Raw genomic sequence first — 17,749 nt, forward strand, 5'->3', positions numbered from 1 at the left:
AAATTGCTTTGTGTTGCCCAGGTGAACATAAAATTCACTTTATTCCGGGAATGATTGGCCCCTTTCTTGGTGTCACACTGGTCCCACAGACAGAGGTCCGCAACATCATGATCCCCATCTTTCATGACATGATGGACTGGGAGCAGAGGAAAAATGGCAACTTCAAACAGGTGAAATGGTTTTCCAGGCTCTTGCTATATCCTCTATGTTGTTCTTCCCTTCTGTAACACTGTACTAGAAGTACTACTAGTTTGTTTCTGAATTTGAGGGAGCTGTTGATGTAGATACATAGATCTTAAGTAAAAAGTGACATCCTTTACAACACTGCTACCAAAGTCCCACCATTATATGAACATTTCTGTAAGGCATTTTCCAAGTAGCCATTTCTCCTATTAATACAGAACACAGTGTTGTACTCACTGCACAGGGAGCAAGGGAAAGTGGATTCTCCTTCCTAATGGTAAAAACACTGGAAGCTTGCTAAACCATATATGATGAGGTAGGTATTCTAGTGCTTGCAGTGGTTTACTCCTATTCCTGGCCCTGCTGCCAACTTTCTGTATGAGCTTGGGTTAGTCACGTAGCACCAGATTTGTAAAGGTATTTAGATGCCTAAAGATGAATGAGTGCCTAGTGGAATTTTCAAAAGCATCTAGATGCCTAACTCAAATCAGTGGTAATCAGGTACTATAGGGTCTCCTGAAAACCCACTAGGAGCACATTTGCCTCTTTAGTTGTCGAAATACCTTTAATCTGGCCTTCAGGCTAAATTTTCAAAAAAGTGTCCACTAATTTTCTGTGTCTCAGTTTCTGGATACCTAGCTTGATGCCTGAGGCCTTGTTTTCAGAATTGCTGAGCACCTGCTGCTCATTGACTTCCTTTGGAATTGTGAGCAAATCAGGCTCTAAATTTCTCAAATTGGGAACTCAAAAGTGAGGCATGTAAAGTTAGTTTCAACATGTTAGCTTTAACCTCTCTGTGCCTCAGTTTTCCCATCGGTACAATGAGTATCATGTGATTAATAAAAATGCATACAGTGCTTTGAAATCTTTGGATGAAATACCCTGTATGGCTTTATGTGCATTGAGACTTAACAATTTTCCTACCATTGGTCTATCAAAAGTGCATCTCCACAGATGCTAGCTACAATGAAAGTGTAGCCTGATGTCTGGTTTTGTGTCTTTTAAAGTATGAACCCTCTGAGGCAGGCATTGTCTTATCTGTGGGACATATCTTGCAAACACTTAAGCACATGCTTGACTTCAAGCCCATGAGTAGACCCATTAACCTCAATATTTACTAATACATGCTTACTCATTATAATAATAATGTTTTTAGGGTTTTGTTTATTGTTGTGATTACTATTTACTAACAAAAATCTACATTTTGTAGTAACGGGCATCCACTTTAAAGGGAATTACCTGCAAAAGGCTACGTTCTCCTCCTTGCTCTTCTTTATGGCAACTGACCCATGTCATATTAAAGTGTATCGTTATGGTCAGAAACTAAACTGAAAATGTGAACCTTGTTAATACACATACCTATTCTCTGTGACTCTTCTGGATCTTAGGCTAGTGGCACAAATAAACGTTTTCTGCTCTGAGTACTGCAAAGCCAATATGCTGAAATGGTGGAAGAGCAAATGTATTTTATTCTGTCTCATGATCCATCAACAAAATTGTCAAGTGAGTTATGATTTCAGAATCTTTGTTAGTGATAGCTAAAGCAAGAAAAAGCACTGCTTAGAGCTTTCCCTAACTTGGCGTATTATTATTATGTATCACAATTAAAAAGAATGATCAGTTGGGTGAACAATAAACCATTCCCCCCTCTCCCTGCTTTGAGCCTTTGGCTTCCTGCTCCCTGCTTCTGTTCTCCTGGAAGGTTTCATTCCTGGTGACAATAACCTCTGCTCGAGATTAGGGCGCTTACCTCAGAGCCTCCCTATACGGTGTTTTACAAAAACAAGGTCCAGCTGTGACCGCACCCAGCTTTCCTGCCCAAGGTAACTTCACAGTTTCATACAAGCCTGGACATATACTTACCTATCTTCTTTCCAAAATCTCATAAGTCAGAAGAGGAGCACAAATTACACACTCTGGATGTCAGGAGTGCAATAGCCTTTTACATTGAAAGGACCAAGCTATTCCGTAAGTCAACGCAGTTGTTCGTCACGGTGGTGGACAAGATGAAAAGTCTTCCAGTGTCTGCCCAGAGAATTCCATCATGGATCACCACCTGCATCCATTTCTGCTATGATCTGGTGAAAGTGCTTCCACCGGCGATTGTAACCGCCCACTTGACTAGGGCACAAGCCTCGGCAGCAGCCTTCCTGGCCCAAGTGCCAATTCAAGATATCTGCAGGGCCACTGCTTGGTCGTCCATCCAGAACATTTACATCTCATTACGCACTTACCCAGCAGGTTCATGCCGATGCTGGTTTTGGTAGACCAGTGTTGCAAGCCACACAACTGTGAACTCCAAGGATATTGCCTATGAGTCACCTAGGCCTGGTCTACACTGAGGGGGGTGGGATCGATCTAAGTTATGCAACTTCAGCTACCTGTAGTTGATGTCCTTAGATCTACTTACCGCAGTGTCTTGACTGCGGTAGGTCGACTGCTGACGCTCCCCCGTCGACTCTGTCTACACTTCTCGCTCCGGTGGAGTACCAGAGTCGACGGGACAGCGCTCGGCAGTCAATTTATCGCATCTTCACTAGACGCGATAAGTCAACCCCCACTGGATCAATCGCTCCAGAGGTAAGTGTAGACATGCCCCTAGAATGGAATTGACATGAGCAAGCACTCAAAGAAGAAAAACAGTTACCTACCTTTTGTAACTGTTGTTGTTTGAGATGTGTTGTTCATGTCCATTCCATTATCTGACCTCCTACCCCTCTGTCGGAGTTGCCGGCAAGAAGGAAATGAGAGGGTGTAGGGCCGGTGTACCTCGCCAGTAGATTAGTGCAGACCCTCTGAGGCACACGCCTTGCGGCAAGAACTCCGGGACCAGCCCCGATCCCAGGACCGATCAGACATGAGAGACTGCCGATCGCCGGGCCGTCATGGCCCATCTCCAAAAGGAAGGTTGCCCTACTTAGGACGATCCTCCCGGCAACTGGCCTGTAATAACTCCCAGTCCAGTTCGGGTTGCCCACCGAGGCCCAGCAGTCTATGCAGTACCTGCCCTTCGACAGCCAGGCCCTATTTGAAGAGCAAACAGACAGCAAATTGCATGGCTTCAAGGACTCCCACACCACCCTGAAAACCCTGGGTCTCTACATCCCAGCCCCGGCATGTAAGCGGTTCAAACCGCAGCAGCCACATGGCCAGGGGAGCCAGCCTTGGCAGGACCAGCCCCATAAATGAGCCAAGGGCTACAAGCACTGCCCGAGCCACCGGCGTCCACCCTCTGCCCAGTCGGGCTCGACCCATAATAAGCAGGGGGCCAAACGGTCATTTTGAGGGTGCACCCTTGGGCGACCTACCAGACTATTCCCCAGATCCATCTTTCCCAGTGTTCTCCTACCGCCTTTTCCTCTTCCTCCCTGCCTGGACGGCTATAATCTCGGACATAAGGGTCCTCAGCACTGTGGAACAGGGTTATACCCTCCAGTTCCTTTCTACCCTCCCCTTCCCACCCGCCTTCCCCGTCCCTCTTCAGAGACCCCTCTCATGAGAGTCTCCTCGCGCAGAAGGTAAAGGGGTTGCTACAGCTGGATGTGGTGGAAGAAGTTCCTCTTGAGCACGGGAACAAGGGGTTCTATTCCTGGTACTTTTTAATCCCAAAGGCTGAGGGTGGTCTATGGCCCAACTTGGACCTGCGAGACTTCAACAGGTACTTAAAGAAGATAAAGTTCCGCATGGCCTCTCTAGCTTCTATTATCCCCTCCCTGGATCCGGGAGACTGGTATGCCACCCTCAACTCGAAGGACGCATACTTCCATATAGTGATCTTTCAAGGACACAGATGCTTCCTCCGGTTTACGGTGGGGCCCCACCACTACCAGTTTGTGGTCCTCTCATTTGGCCTGGCAACAGCACCGAGGGTGTTCACCAAGTGCATGTTGGTGGTAACAGCTTACCTCAGGCGCCGAGGTATCCAGATCTACCCGTACCTCGATGACTGGCTCGTCAAGGGCAGCTCCAGGTCTCAAGTCCAAAGGGATGTCGCGGTGCTTCACTATGTGCCCTCTCTGGGTCTACTAGTAAAAGACAAAAAGTCGATGTTAGTGCCAGTGCAGAGGATAGAGTTCATCAGAGCATTCCTCGACTCGACCTGCACCAGGGTGTTCCTGCCACTGGAAAGGTTCCACGCGTTGATGAACCACATCGCGGAAATCTCTGCATTCCCTCTGACTACAGCCAGGATCTGTCTGCACCTGCTGGGCCACATGGAAGCGTGCACTTATGTGGTCCGCCATGACTGGCTCTGGATGCGGCCCCTGCAACAGGGGCTGGCGATGTTCTATTCCTAGTCCTGAGACCTCCTGGAAAAGATCATTACTCTTCCCCAGATGATTTTTACCTCGCTGCAGTGGTGGACCAACCGCAGAACAGTCCTGGAAGGTGTTCTGTTCGACAACCCTCCCCACTCCATCGAGTTGGTGTCAGATGCTTCAGACCTCAGCAGGGGGGCGCATATCAGTGTTCTCCAGACTCGGGATGTGGTCCCCGGATGAAGCATACTTACACATAAACATCAAAGAGCTCTGAGCAGTCCAGCTGACATGCGGAGTCTTGCCCCATCTGTCGAGCAAGTTGGTACGAGTCCTGACCGACAACACAGCCTCAGTGTTCTACATCAACAGGCAAGGGGGAGCGTGCTCATCGGCTCTCTGTCAGGAGGCGCTCTGTCTATGGGACTTCTGCATCAGCCACGAGATCCACCTGGAAGCTTGTCACCTTCCCAACATCAGAATTACGCTGGCGGACCAGCTCAGCAGGGCTTCTCCTCTCACCACAAGTGGTCACTCCATCCAGACGTAGCCTGCATGGTCTTCCAAAGGTGGGGAACTCCCCAAGTGGACCTGTTCGCTACCAGACAGAACAGGAATTGCCACTGGTTTTTTTCTCAGCAAGGTCTGAGCAATGGCTCCCTCTCCAACGCCTTCCTCCTGTCGTGGTCAGGGAGCCTGCCCCTATGCGTTCCCTCCGATTCTACTCATCAGCAGGGCCCTGGCAAAGATCAAGAGAGACAAGGCGCAGGTCGTCATGATTGCCCCGACGTGGCCTCGCCAGCACTGGTTCAGCATGCTTATGAGCCTGTCAGTGGCTCCTCCCTGGCCCCTGCCCAACTGACCGGACCTGCTGTCACAGGACCATGGTCGACTCCTGTACCCCAACCTCACGTCCCTCCACTTCTCAGCATGGATGCTGCATGGCTGAACCCGGAGGAGCAGACCTGTTCAGAAGGAGTCCAACAGGTCCTCCTGGAAAGTAGGAAGCTCTCAATTAGACTGACTTACCTGGCCAAGTGGACGAGGGGTTCCGCCGCCACCAATTGTCAGAGCCCACTCAGTGAGAGGGCAAGCATTTTTGTCGGCCTTCAAGGCTCACATCCCTATCCAGGACATCTGTAGAGCCGCAATGTGGTCCTCTGTTCACACGTTTACCACTCATTATGCCATCACTCAGCAGGCCAGGAACGACGCTGTTTCGGCAGAGCTGTGTTGTAATCTACATGTCAGTGAACTTCCACCCATCTCCAGGGGTACTGCTTGGGAGTCACCTAATATGGAATGGACATGAACAAGCACTCAAAGAAGAAAAGACAATTACCTTTTCCGTAACTGGTGTTCTTCGAAATGTGTTGCTTATGTCCATTCCATGACCCACCCTCCTTCCCCACTGTCGGAGTTTCTGGCAAGAAGGAACTGAGAGTTGGGGGAGCCAGTGGCACCCCTTATACCGCGCCATGCGGGCGCCACCCCAAAGGGCGCCAGAGCCGGTCCCCTATGGATACTATTGAGGGAAAAACTTGCAGAACCAGTGCATGTGTGAGCACACACACCTAATACGGAATGGACATGAGCAATACATCTTGAAGAACACCAGTTACGGAAAAGGTAACTGTCTTTTACGAAAGGTAGGTAACCAGTTTTTTTTCCCTCTTACTGACAGGTAGGACAGTGTAAGATTCTACTTGATACATTCGTTTATAGAAAATCCATATCTAGGTATTGATAAAAAACAAAGAAAGTGGATGACAAGGACTCCTGTAAGAAACAAAAAAGCCAATCTCCACAGGGAAGCCCATTTTACCCCTCTGCTCAGCAAGAGGATAATTGAGCTCTGTAGTCCACCTCTTCCACTGACCCATCTGAGGCCAGTTGTTTCACTGAATCCACTGAGCCATTGTTTTGTAGATTTGAAAGGGGTCTATTTAATTATTACAGATGCTTTTTTATATCAGGACAGAAATCATCCATCCATAAAATCAGGCAACTTGCAGAGCATAAGAAATTATCCATGAAACACAATCTCAGCCTTCTTGATGTTTGAAATTTACCTTCTCTGCAAACACAGTTAATTTTTAACCCATCATTTCTCCCTGATCCAGGTGGAAGCTGAATTGATTGATAAGCTGGACAGCTTGGTATCAGAAGGAAAAGGAGATGAGAACTACAGGGAGCTCTTCAGTCTACTGTAAGCAATGCCAGTCTCCCTTTATCTTGCATGTTACAGGGTCACCTTAGAAGGCTTGGTGAAATTTCAATGTAATGATCCATTGTAAAGTACTAGCAACGGAAGTGGCCTCCCTCAGAACACAGTAATGTACAGGGACTTTTGACAGGTTATCATGACATGGGCCACAAATCAGAGAGAAGGCTATGGAAAAGCTTGCCATCCCTTTTACGCTGACAAGAATATAAAAATATATTTTTGTATCTTTCATGCAATAAAATAGTATTGATGCTGCATAGGTTACAGTATCCAGTGTGCCAAGTGATTTCCAAGTTCCTATCACAGACACACTAGACGAGCCAGTTTTCAGCTTTGTGACATCACTGTGTGAAATCATAGTCTTCAGACTGTTCAGAGAGCCAGCTAAACAATCAAGCAGTTCAAACCTGTTTTGGAGCATCTAGGATTTCCCTCCAAAGCCTGTCAGTTCACAGCATTTCCAGTCCCTTCCAACCCAAGAAACAATAATGATAGTAGGAGGCTGACCTGAAATCTCAAGATCTGACCCTCCCACATTGTTGGTGCTGATCTGTGAGTCCAAGTCTGATTTTCAAATGCCTCCCTTGTTGGAGGCTGATCTTGGTTTGAAGGCATATATGGTGACCCACTCTGATCACCACTGAGTTAAATCTCGACTCTTTAATTGATCCAGTGGTCCCTCTGAGATCAGTAACAGAATACAGGGCAAATTTTCAAAAGGATCTCAATCCAGTCTCCATTTATGTGCATGCAGCTTGATGTATACAAACATCTACATGCATTTTTGGTGCACCAACACCTCTGGATGGAAATTATAGAATTTACTTGTTCACACCCATCATTTTGGGTATGCAGGTAAATCTATAACCTGTGCACCTTTATGTTAATACACAGAAAGTATGCACTTGTATTTGAGTGCACACAAATGGAAACCACTTTTTGGAAGTTTGGCTCCATCAGTGTACATGCAAAAATGGCAAATACATTTGAAAAGAAAATAATGGAAAATTTGTTTTTCTTTTTATTTACCTGGCAAGAACTAAGTTCTGTGTTTCCCTTGCTTCGGCTGATGATATCTCTGATAACAGTTGTAATGCAAGATGTTGAACTGGGATTGCTCATTAGAGACCAGAATTTAACAGTTTAACTGAGGAGATAAAATGTGTTACAATGGGTTTAGGCTCCTTCCCAGTCACAGCTTTCCATTGCTATAAGCAGCTACCATTAGCAGCTCGAGAACCAATTTTTGTTACGTGCAGTGTTCTCTTTCCTATGTTTGAAACAGTATTGTGGTGGGAAATTTTACCTTTTGCTGCCAATTCCATCTTTTCTTGTCTTTGCTTCATGCTGCATGGAGTAGAACCCAGCTCTTTGGGCCCTACCCCAGGTAAGACTGTAATTCTGTCAGTCTTCTGTATGAGAGAGAAAGAAAGTTGCTCCTGGCTCCCTCCAGGATCTATACCGTTTCCAGGAAAGCCTCATATGCTGCCTCTTCATTTCCAAACAGCCTGCTGGAGAAGATTGAACAAGAGACATGGCGGGAGACTGGCATCTCTTTTGTTACATCAGTTACTCGCCTCATGGAGCGTCTCCTTGACTACAGGTATCTGGTCACAGCAGTAAAGTGTTCTGAGTATAAGTATTCTAGGATTCTGCAAGAAGGGTGTACAGAATTAGTAATGCACCAAATTCTTTTTGTATAGAGAACTGTTTTGTATTGGTTTTAAATCAGTCAGTTAATTCGGTGCTGTGGAGTAATGTGAGTGCAACCATTACACAGAACTGTTGGTTTCTGAATTAAGACAGTGGATGCACATGTTCTCATTTACTTCTTGTTCATTCTTGATAAATTGTCAGAATGAAGAAACTGGTGTTTAGTTTACTTGATGATAAGGCTAAAGGACTATAGAACTGTTAGAAGTTATTAATCTGACTCTCTTCTTAGAATATTTGGCCCTGATTCATCAAAGTCTAACACAATACCTTCTAACTCAGCTAAGGGAGACTTCTTTAAAAGCAAGGCCCCATGTATTCCATGTCTCAGTGACCATTAATCTCAACTTTCATTTATTTAAAAAAAAAGTTTCTAACCTTAATGGTTGTAAAGAAAATCTTGAAAGTGTGAACAGAACATAAACAGATGTAATGAAACAGTAGTGAACTGTCCTATTCATCTCAGTGGACTGTTATCTCTGGAACTTAGACAACAGTTTAACTAATAATTGGCTGTTTTGCTGTTGATCATTGTAACAGAAATATTTGGTTAATGTGCTTTATTAAACAATCTCAAATAATTTCCCATGCTCATGTGCCAGAAGCCTCAGTTGTCCCCACCCACATGACAAAACCTCCAGTTCTTCAAGTGATTGCGCATATCGATTCCAATTAGGTGTGTGCACGCTGCATGCACAGTTGTTGGAAAGTTTTTCCCCTAGCAGCACCCATTGAGTTGACTATGGAGCCCCCTGGAGTGGCGCCTTCATGGCGCTCAATATATGACCCGGCAAACCTGGCGCCTCCTCAGTTCCTTCTTACTGCCAGTGATGGTTGTTGGAACTGTGGCATCTTGCTCAGGAAGTTCTACCACATTTCCCTAGCTTTGTTTGTGTTTTCTGTACTTATTAGTTAGTTCTTAGGTGGTAGTTAGCAGTTGGGCTGGGGGGGGGGGTTACCCTCTATCCCGACCGCTTTTCCTTGGGAGGGCTTACATGCCCAAGTCCCAGGGGTTCAAGTCCTGCAGCAAGCCCATGCCAACGGGCAACCCCCACGATGCTTGTCTAAAGTGTCTGGGGGAGGCTCACCAAGACGACAGGTGCAGGATATGTAAGGGGTTTCGCCCCAGAACCAAAAAGGAGCGAGACTTTCACCTCAAACAGCTCCTTATGGAGGAGGCACTTAGACCAGAGCCTCCACTGGCACGGCAAGACCCGGCGCCGAGTTCATCGGTGCGTAGCGCCCCGGTGACAATGGTGGAAGCGGCACTGCGGAAGGACACTGGCAGACACCCGCGGCACCGAAACTGGCAGGGTCAATCCGGCACTGCTTCCGCTCCGTGGCGTGGGAGCAGCACCAGAAGCAAGGGAGGAGCAGCTCTCCGTCCCAGAGGTTCACCCCTCTAGAGCCGGCCAATGGGGCGTGTCCTCAAGAGGAGTACCCCGCGCTGAAGTCTGCGGAGATGGCACCGTCGACTTTGGCCCTGCAAGGGGGACCATCGAGTCCAGTGCTGTCAGACTCTTCAGCCCAGTCATCGAGGAGGTGGAACTGCCATCCACCCCAGACACCTTTGAGGTCGCGAGAGACCTCATCACTATGACAGCGTCATATGGCACTATCTCGAGGCAAACTGGTGATGCTCCATCCCTTGGCCCCGCTGCTACAATCGCGGCACAGCTCAGACTCCCAGCGCCGCTCGCAATCACGGCACTGGTTGGACTCGCAGCACCACTCCAGGTCCTGCCAGCGCTTCCGCTCGCGACACTGATCTACACATCGATCCATGTCGAGTAGCGGGTCCCACTTCCAGCACCAGTCCCGGCGCCACTCAGCAACTCCACACATCTCCAGATCGCGATGCTATTCCAGCCTCGCAGTACCGCTCTCCAGCCTTGTAGCACCACTCTCTGGCATTGGAACACCACTCCCCAGTGCGGCACTGCTTGTAGGATCAGCTCCGCTTGGCACCACCCTTGCCACGGCATTCCCGATCCCGGTCTTTGGGCTTGGAGACCAGATCTAGATACTCAGAGCGGGGTCAGCACCGGTTGAGCCATAGATGCTCTGAGGTGGGGGCAAGGCCATGGCCTGCTCAGTGGCAGGGACCAGTGCAGTGGCCATTTTGGACCCCATGGGTATACTACAAGCGCAGGGCGCCCAGTCTAAAGGCTCCCAATAGGCCACTTCTGAACCATGGGTGCCGGAGGCTTCCACCAGTCGTCCCACCTCTAGGGGTGGCTAGGAGGTGCCGTGCCCCCATCCCTCCCATGGAACCAACTCCAATTCCTGAGCAGGACTGTGGTCTACCTGGTCCAGCCAGCGAGACAGGACGGGAGGTCCCTGACAAGCAGGAGAGACAGGAGGACCCTGTTCCCTGATTAGCCTCCTCGTCCTCCTCTCCAGATGCGGCTGTTGCAGGCACTTCTGTCTCTGGACGGACCCCCATAGACAGCTGTGCCCACCAGGACGTCTTTCACAGGATGGCGCACAACATGGGTCGGCAGGCCGAGGAGGTGATGGAGTTGAAAGACCCAATGGTCGACATCTTGGCCCTGGAAGGTCCTTTGAAGGTGGCTCTGCCCCTCATCAAGTCCATACAGGCAAATGCCACGACCATCTGGCAGACCCCAGCCTCCATCCATCCCACCGCCAAGGGCGTTGAGAGGAAATACTTCATCCATCAACGGGGTACAAATACCTCTTCACGCATCCGCAGCCTTGTTCATTGTTGGTTGCGGTAGTGAATGAGAATGAGAGGCAGGGGCAACAAGCCTCAGCACCTAAGTCCAAGGACACCAAGCTCCGCGGGGCAGTGGGGCTGTAACTCAGGATTGCCAATCAGCAGGCAGTTCTGAGCTGGTATAATTTCATCTCCTGGAACTCGATGCTCAAATTCAATGAGCAGGTGCCAACAGAGTCCATGGAGGAGTTTGGAGCAATGGTGGAGAAAGGCAAGGCGGTGGAATTGGCCTCTTTACAGGCCTCACTAGATGCTGCGGATTCTGTGGTGCGCACCTTGTCCTCCAGTATCACCATGAGGTGTAGCTCCTGGTTGCAGGCCTCAGGCATTCTGCCCGAGGTTCAACAGACGATGCAGGACCTGCCTTTTGATGGGGCGGGCCTGTTTGTGGAGCAGACTGACTCTCGGCTGCATAGCCTAAAATACTCAAGGGCTACTATGAAATCTTTGGGTATGCACACCCCGGCAACCCAATGCAAACATTTCAAGCCCCAGCAGCAGCAGCAGCAGCGCTCCTACCCTCCTCGGCCAAGGCAGGACTTTTACAGGAAAAGGTGCAGGAATGGCAGAAGGAAGCCTTCCAACCCCCCTTTTGGGCAGGGCCAGGGCCTGACGAAACCATCGTTGGGTTCCAAGCTGGCCGTTGGGTTCCAAGCAGGCCCTTTGAAGGGGCGCCCAAGGATGGTGCACCAGCCTCGATTCCAGATCCTTCCCCATCTTTTTTTAATCGTCTGTCCCACTTCTACCGTGCTTGGTCCCAAATAACTTCGGACTGCTGGGTCCTCCATATGGTGGAAGTGGAATATTTTCTCCAGTTCTGCTCCTACCCTCTCTCTCATCCCCATTCCCCATCCCTCTTCAGGGACCCTTCTCATGAGCATCTCCTTATCCAGGAGGTGTAGGTGCTCCTCACCATGGGAGCAGTGGAGGAAGTTCCTCAGGAGTTAAGGGGCAAGGGATTCTATTCCTGATACTTCCTAATCCCCAAGGCCAAGTGGGGAGTCTCAGACCCATTCTAGATCTGCGCGGACTCAACAAATTCATGGTAAAATTGAAGTTCCACATGGTCTCCCTGGGCACCATTATCCCCTCCCTGGATCGGATCTGGGAGACTGGTATGCTGCCCTCGACATGAAGGACGCGTATTTCCATATAGCGATTCGTCCCACATGCCAGCGCTTCCTATGCTTCGTGGTCAACCACAAGCATTACCAATTCACTGTCCTACCATTTGGCCTCTCAACAGTCCCCCGAGTGTTCACCAAGTGCATGTTGGTCATGGCTGCTTTCCTCTGTTGACAGCAGGTGCAGATATACCCCTATCTTGACGACTGGCTGCTCAAGGACCATACCAGGGGGCAGGTGCAGTCCCAAATCCGTTTGGTCAGGTATACGTTTGAGCGACTGGGTCTCCTCTTCAACTTGGGGAAATCGACCTTGGAGCTGACCCAAAGAATAGAATTCATTGGGGCGGTGTTACATTCGGTTCAGATACGAGCACTTCTGCCAGAGACCCAATTCCGAGCCATCATAGACATAATTCAAAGCCTCCAGCAAATCCCAAGCACAATAGCAAGGGGGTGCCTGAGTCTCCTCAGCCACATGGCTACTTGAACTTATGTGACCCAGCACTCCAGGCTGCAGCTCAGACCGTTGCTGCCAGGGCTCACCTCAGCCTACTGCCCGGGGTGCAACAGCTTGAATTCAGTGGTCACAGTGCCAGGGCAGGTCCTCATGTTCCTCCACTGGTGGCTCAACCCTCAAGCAATGTGTGAAGGAGTCCCCTTCCATAACCCTCAGCCTTCCTTGTCCCTGGTTAGGGTCGCATCAGCTCTGGGATGGGGTGTGCATCTGGGAGACCTCCAGACATAGGGCCTGTAGTCGCAGGATGAGCTCTCCCTTATATCAACATCAAAGATCTGATGGCAGTGTGCCTAGCCTGCCAGGCCTTTCAGGCCTGACTACAAGGCCAATGCATAGCAGTTCTAACGGACAACACCATTGCCATGTTTTACATCAACAAGCAGGGTGGAGCCCGTTCCTCTCCCCTGTGCCAGGAGGCCCTCCGGCTGTGGGAGTTCTACATAGTCCACTCCATTCACCTGGAAGCATCCTTTCTACCAGGAGTTCAGAACATGCTGGCAGACTACCTCAGCAGGTCCTTACACACACACACGAATGGTACATCCGGCTGGATGTCATACACCTCATTTTCCAAAGGTGGGAGTTTCCCCGGGTTGACCTGTTTGCCACCTGACGCAACAGGAAGTGCCCAATGTTCTGCTCCTTCCAGGGTCACAGTCCAGGCCCATCCACAGACGCATTCCTGCTACCCTGGAGAGATTGCCTGCTGTACGTCTTTCCCCCATTCCCTCTCATGCACAAGGTCCTGCTTAGGGTCCGCAGAGAAGGGGCACAGATAATTTTGATAGCTCCAGCGTGGCCTTGACAACACTGGTACACCACACTCCTGGAGCTGTCAGTGGATGCACCGGTGACGTTACCCCTCCTCCCCAACTTACTCATTTAGGGCCATGGTCACCTCCATCACCCCGACCTGCGGTCCCTCCACCTCACGGCTTGGAAGCTTCATGGCTGAACCCCATGGAACTTCTGTTATCAGAACAAGTAAGGGAGGTCCTCCTCGGCAGCAGGAAACCCTCCACTAGAGCCACGTATCTGGCAAAGTGGAAGAGATTCTCGTGTTGGTGTGACCAGAGTCGTACGTCCCCTCTCCAGGTGCCTGTACCTCTCATCGTGGAGTACCTCCTACACCTGAAACAGCAAGGCCTGGCGGCATCCTCCATAAGATTACACCTCACTGTTATCTCGGCCTTCCACTCAGGAGCGTCCGGTTGATCCATCTTCGCCAACCCTATGGATGGTCGCTTCCTCAAAAGTCCGGACTTCCTACATCCCCAGATCCGGCAATCTGTCCCCATGTGGGACCTTAACCTTGTCCTCTCCAGGGTCATGGGGCCCCCATTCAAACTACTGGCAACTTGCTCCCTCCTGTATCTGTCATAGAAGGTGGCCTCCCTTCCTGGTCGGGGAGGGATAGCTCAGTGGTTTGAGCATTGGCCTGCTAAACCCAGGGTTGTGAGTCCAATCCTGGGGGGGGGCCATTTAGGGGTCTGGGGCGAAAATCTGTCTGGGGATTTTTCCTGCTTTGAGCAGGGGGTTGGACTAGATGACCTCCTGAGGTCCCTTCCAACCCCTGAGATTCTATGAATTGTCACCATTACTTCTGTGAGGAGGGTGTCTGAGCTAAAGGCCCTCACTTCTGACCCACCTTACATGGTTTTCCACAGGGATAAGGTGCAACTCAGGCCTCACCTGGCCTTTCTCCCCAAGGTGATGTCGCACTTCCACACCAGTCAGGACATTTTCCTGCCTGTCTTTTACCCTAAACCTCATGCCAGTAACCGGGAGCAGAGGCTGTACTCCCTCGATGTTCGGTGAGCACTAGCTTTCTACATTGAGCACACTAAGCCGTTCAGGAAGTCGAACCAGTTGTTCATAGTGACCGAATGAAGGGGCTCCCGGTCTCATCTCAAAGAATATCCTCCAGGATCACATCATGCATCCGCACGTGCTATGAGCTGGCCAAAGTACCGGCCCTGCCTTTTATGGCACACTCCACGAGGGCCCAGGCCTTGTCAGCAGCGTTCTTGGCCCAGGTCCTGATCCAAGAAATCTGCAGGGCAGCAACTTGGTCCTTGGTACATACCTTCAGCTCTCACTACATCATTGTCCAGCATGCCAGAGATGATGCGGCTTCAGCAGAGCAGTGCTACAATCAGCGTTTCCTTAACTCTGACCCCACTACCTAGGTACGGCTTGGGAGTCACCTAATTGGAATCGATATGAGCAATCACTCGAAGAAGAAAAAACGGTTACTCACCTCTTGTAACTGTTGTTCTTTGAGATGTGTTGCTCATATCCATTCCAAACCCACCTGCCTTCCCCTCTGTCGGAGTAACCGGCAAGAAGGAACTGAATAGGTGCTGGGTCGGCAGGATCATATATTGAGCGCCATGAAGGTGCCACTCTAGGGGGCTCACAGCCGACCCGATGGGTGCTGCTAGGAGAAAAATCTTCCAATGACTGTGCACACAGCGTGCACACACCTAATTGGAATGGATATGAGCAACACATCTCGAAGAACAGTTAAGAGAGATGAGTAACTGTTTTTTTCTCTCCTGACAATTTCTGCAGTGCAGTTACTCATCAAAACAAAAATCTGAAAATGTAAAATATGGGGACTTCTATTTTAATTGAATTTACTATTAAAACAGCACAAGATCTACTATACGGATTGTGGGTGAATACCCACTTCGTCCAAAGTGGGTATTCACCCACGAAAGCTTGTGCTCCAATACATCTGTTAGTCTATAAGGTGCCACAGGACTCTTAGTTGCTTTTTACAGATCCAGACTAACACAGCTACCCCTCTGATACTATACTGATCGTAGTATTCATTTTCGTATTTAATTCAGTAACAATCCTCAATTTTTTAATTTAAATTAATCTGGCAGCAGTATTTCAAGTGTGTTGCACCAACATGCTGCAATAGGTCGTGCCTGTTGTTCTCTCAGTATAGCATTTGTTAGCAGACAAATAGAGTCTCAGTTGTGGTAGTTTTGCAAGTCACACACAGAGCAAGTCTAGCCATGAAATGGAAGACTGCTAATTGTTTCTGATGGCTGAAAGTGTCTGGCCACCAGTTTGCTGACACAGTGGTCCCCAACAGCCTCTGCTGTGTCACTGGCTTCAGAAGTTCTTTTGTCTCTTCTTTGCAAATTTATAAAAGTCATTCTAGTCAAGCTTACTTAGTACTAAAGATTAACTTTTATGGTGCTAAGCTATAAATCATTTCCAAGAACTGCTGGAAACTTAGACTGCTGGAATATTTAAGTCTGGATACTTGATGGATTCAGAGCTTTTCACTTCTACAATAGGTGTTCAGTTCAAGTGACTGTAGGCCATAATCATCTGATGCCTGTTCAGGGTCCCCTTTAAAATTAGGAAGTAATCCCAGTCCCTTTCCTAGTGCATGGGAGCCAATAAACAACACCGTCTCAGTAGAGGACAAAGTCTGAAGGATCCTGAAGATTGAACTCCTCTCTTTACAGGTGGTCCTTCCAGATCAGGGCTGTGGCACGTTGTTGGTGCACTTTGAAGAACCTGGCACTGCCACTGCTCATACTGCACCTTGTGTGTGCATAAATGGAAGGTCTCATTCTTCTTCAAGTGATTGCTCATGTGTATTCCACAATAGGTGCGCGTGCTCGCCCCGTGCACCAGTGCCATAAGTTTTTCCCCTAGCAGTACCCGTAGGGGGGGGAGCACCCCCCTTGACCTCTGGAGTGGCACCTCCCTGGTGCGGTATAAGGGGAGCTGCGCGCTCCCCCCACCCTCAGTTCCTTCTTGCTGCCAGTGAAGGTGCGTCGGAACTGCTCTGCTCCAGCTTTGCTGTAGCTCATTCCCAGAACTGTTCGTTGGTTCAGCATTAGTACCTGTAGTTAGTTAGCTGTTTAGTTAGTTTAAGTTGTGCGGCTTTTGCAGGCGTTCTATGCCAAGAAGTAACCCACACGCAGACTGTTTGTGCTGCTGGGGAGAAACCCATATCAGCAAAAGGTGCAAGATTTGGAAGTCGTTTAAGCCTCGGACCAAAAGAGAAAGGGACATTAGGCTCCGGGCCATCCTAATGGCACCTGGCACCGGGGCATCGGTATGCGGCGACCCTCCGGTACCATCGACCAGTTGGCACCGCTCTCCATCCACGGGGCACATCAAGAGGGCCAGGAAGACTCCCTCTTTGCAGCAGCACCAAGGGAAATCTGGGACAGAGGCTAGGCCAGACATGGGCAAACTATGGCCCGCAGGACCATCCTGCCCTGCCCCTGAGTTTCCGGCCCCTCCCCCGCTATCCCCCCTTCCCCACAGCTACGCCGCCACACGGGCCGCACTCTGGCCCGCTGCTCCCGCTGGGCAGTGTGGGGAACGCAACTGGCTCTGGCCGGGTGTCCCGGCTGCGATCTCCTGCTGCTGGTAAGGGGGCGGGGAGCAGAGGGTCCTTGGGGGCAGTCAGGGAGGAGGGGGGCAGTTGGATGGGGCAGAGGTTCTGGGGGGGGCGCTCAGGGGATGGGGAACAGGGAGGATTGGGAATGGGAGTCCTGGGGGGGCCTGTCAGGGGGCGGGGGTGTGGATTGGGGTTGGGAGGGCAGTCAGGGGACAGGGAGCAGGGGGGCTTGGATAAGGGGGTGGGATCCCAGGGGGGCAGTTAGGGGCAGGGGTTCTCAGGAGCGGGTGGTCAGGAGGGGGTGGTCAGGGGACGAGTTGCAGAGGGCGATTGGATAGGGGGTGGGAGTCCGGGGGGGCTGTCAGGGGTTGGGGGTGTGGATTGGGGCTGGGGTAGTCAGGGTACAGGGAGCAGGGGGGTTGGATAGAGGGGCGGGGGTCCCAGAAGGGGGCAGTCAGGGGACAAGGAGCAGGGGGGGGTTGGATGGGTTGGGGATTTTGAGGGGGGCAGTCAGGGGGCGGGAAGTGGGAGGAGGCAAATAGGGGGCGGGGGCCAGGCTGTTTGAGGAGGCACAGCCTTCACTGCCCGGCCCTCCATACAGT

The 17,749-nt window shown here is 50.2% G+C and overlaps 1 protein-coding gene across 14 annotated transcripts in view; it reads left to right on the forward strand.

Moving 5' to 3' along the window:
• DOCK3 (dedicator of cytokinesis 3) overlaps positions 1-17,749 on the forward strand; it is a 642,920-nt gene that overhangs the window by 545,055 nt on the left and 80,116 nt on the right. For 13 of the 14 annotated variants that reach the window (XM_065551338.1, XM_065551344.1, XM_065551339.1 and 10 more), the window contains exons 32-35: positions 22-170; positions 6,566-6,651; positions 8,030-8,056; positions 8,177-8,272. In XM_065551338.1, the coding sequence (XP_065407410.1) occupies positions 22-170; positions 6,566-6,651; positions 8,030-8,056; positions 8,177-8,272 (358 nt within the window). The remainder of the gene's footprint in view (positions 1-21; positions 171-6,565; positions 6,652-8,029; positions 8,057-8,176; positions 8,273-17,749) is intronic. The other variant, XM_065551340.1, reaches the window with a different exon arrangement.

The sequence above is a fragment of the Chrysemys picta genome, chromosome 7 (genome assembly GCF_011386835.1).
Source record: "Chrysemys picta bellii isolate R12L10 chromosome 7, ASM1138683v2, whole genome shotgun sequence".
Lineage (NCBI taxonomy): Eukaryota > Metazoa > Chordata > Testudines > Emydidae > Chrysemys > Chrysemys picta.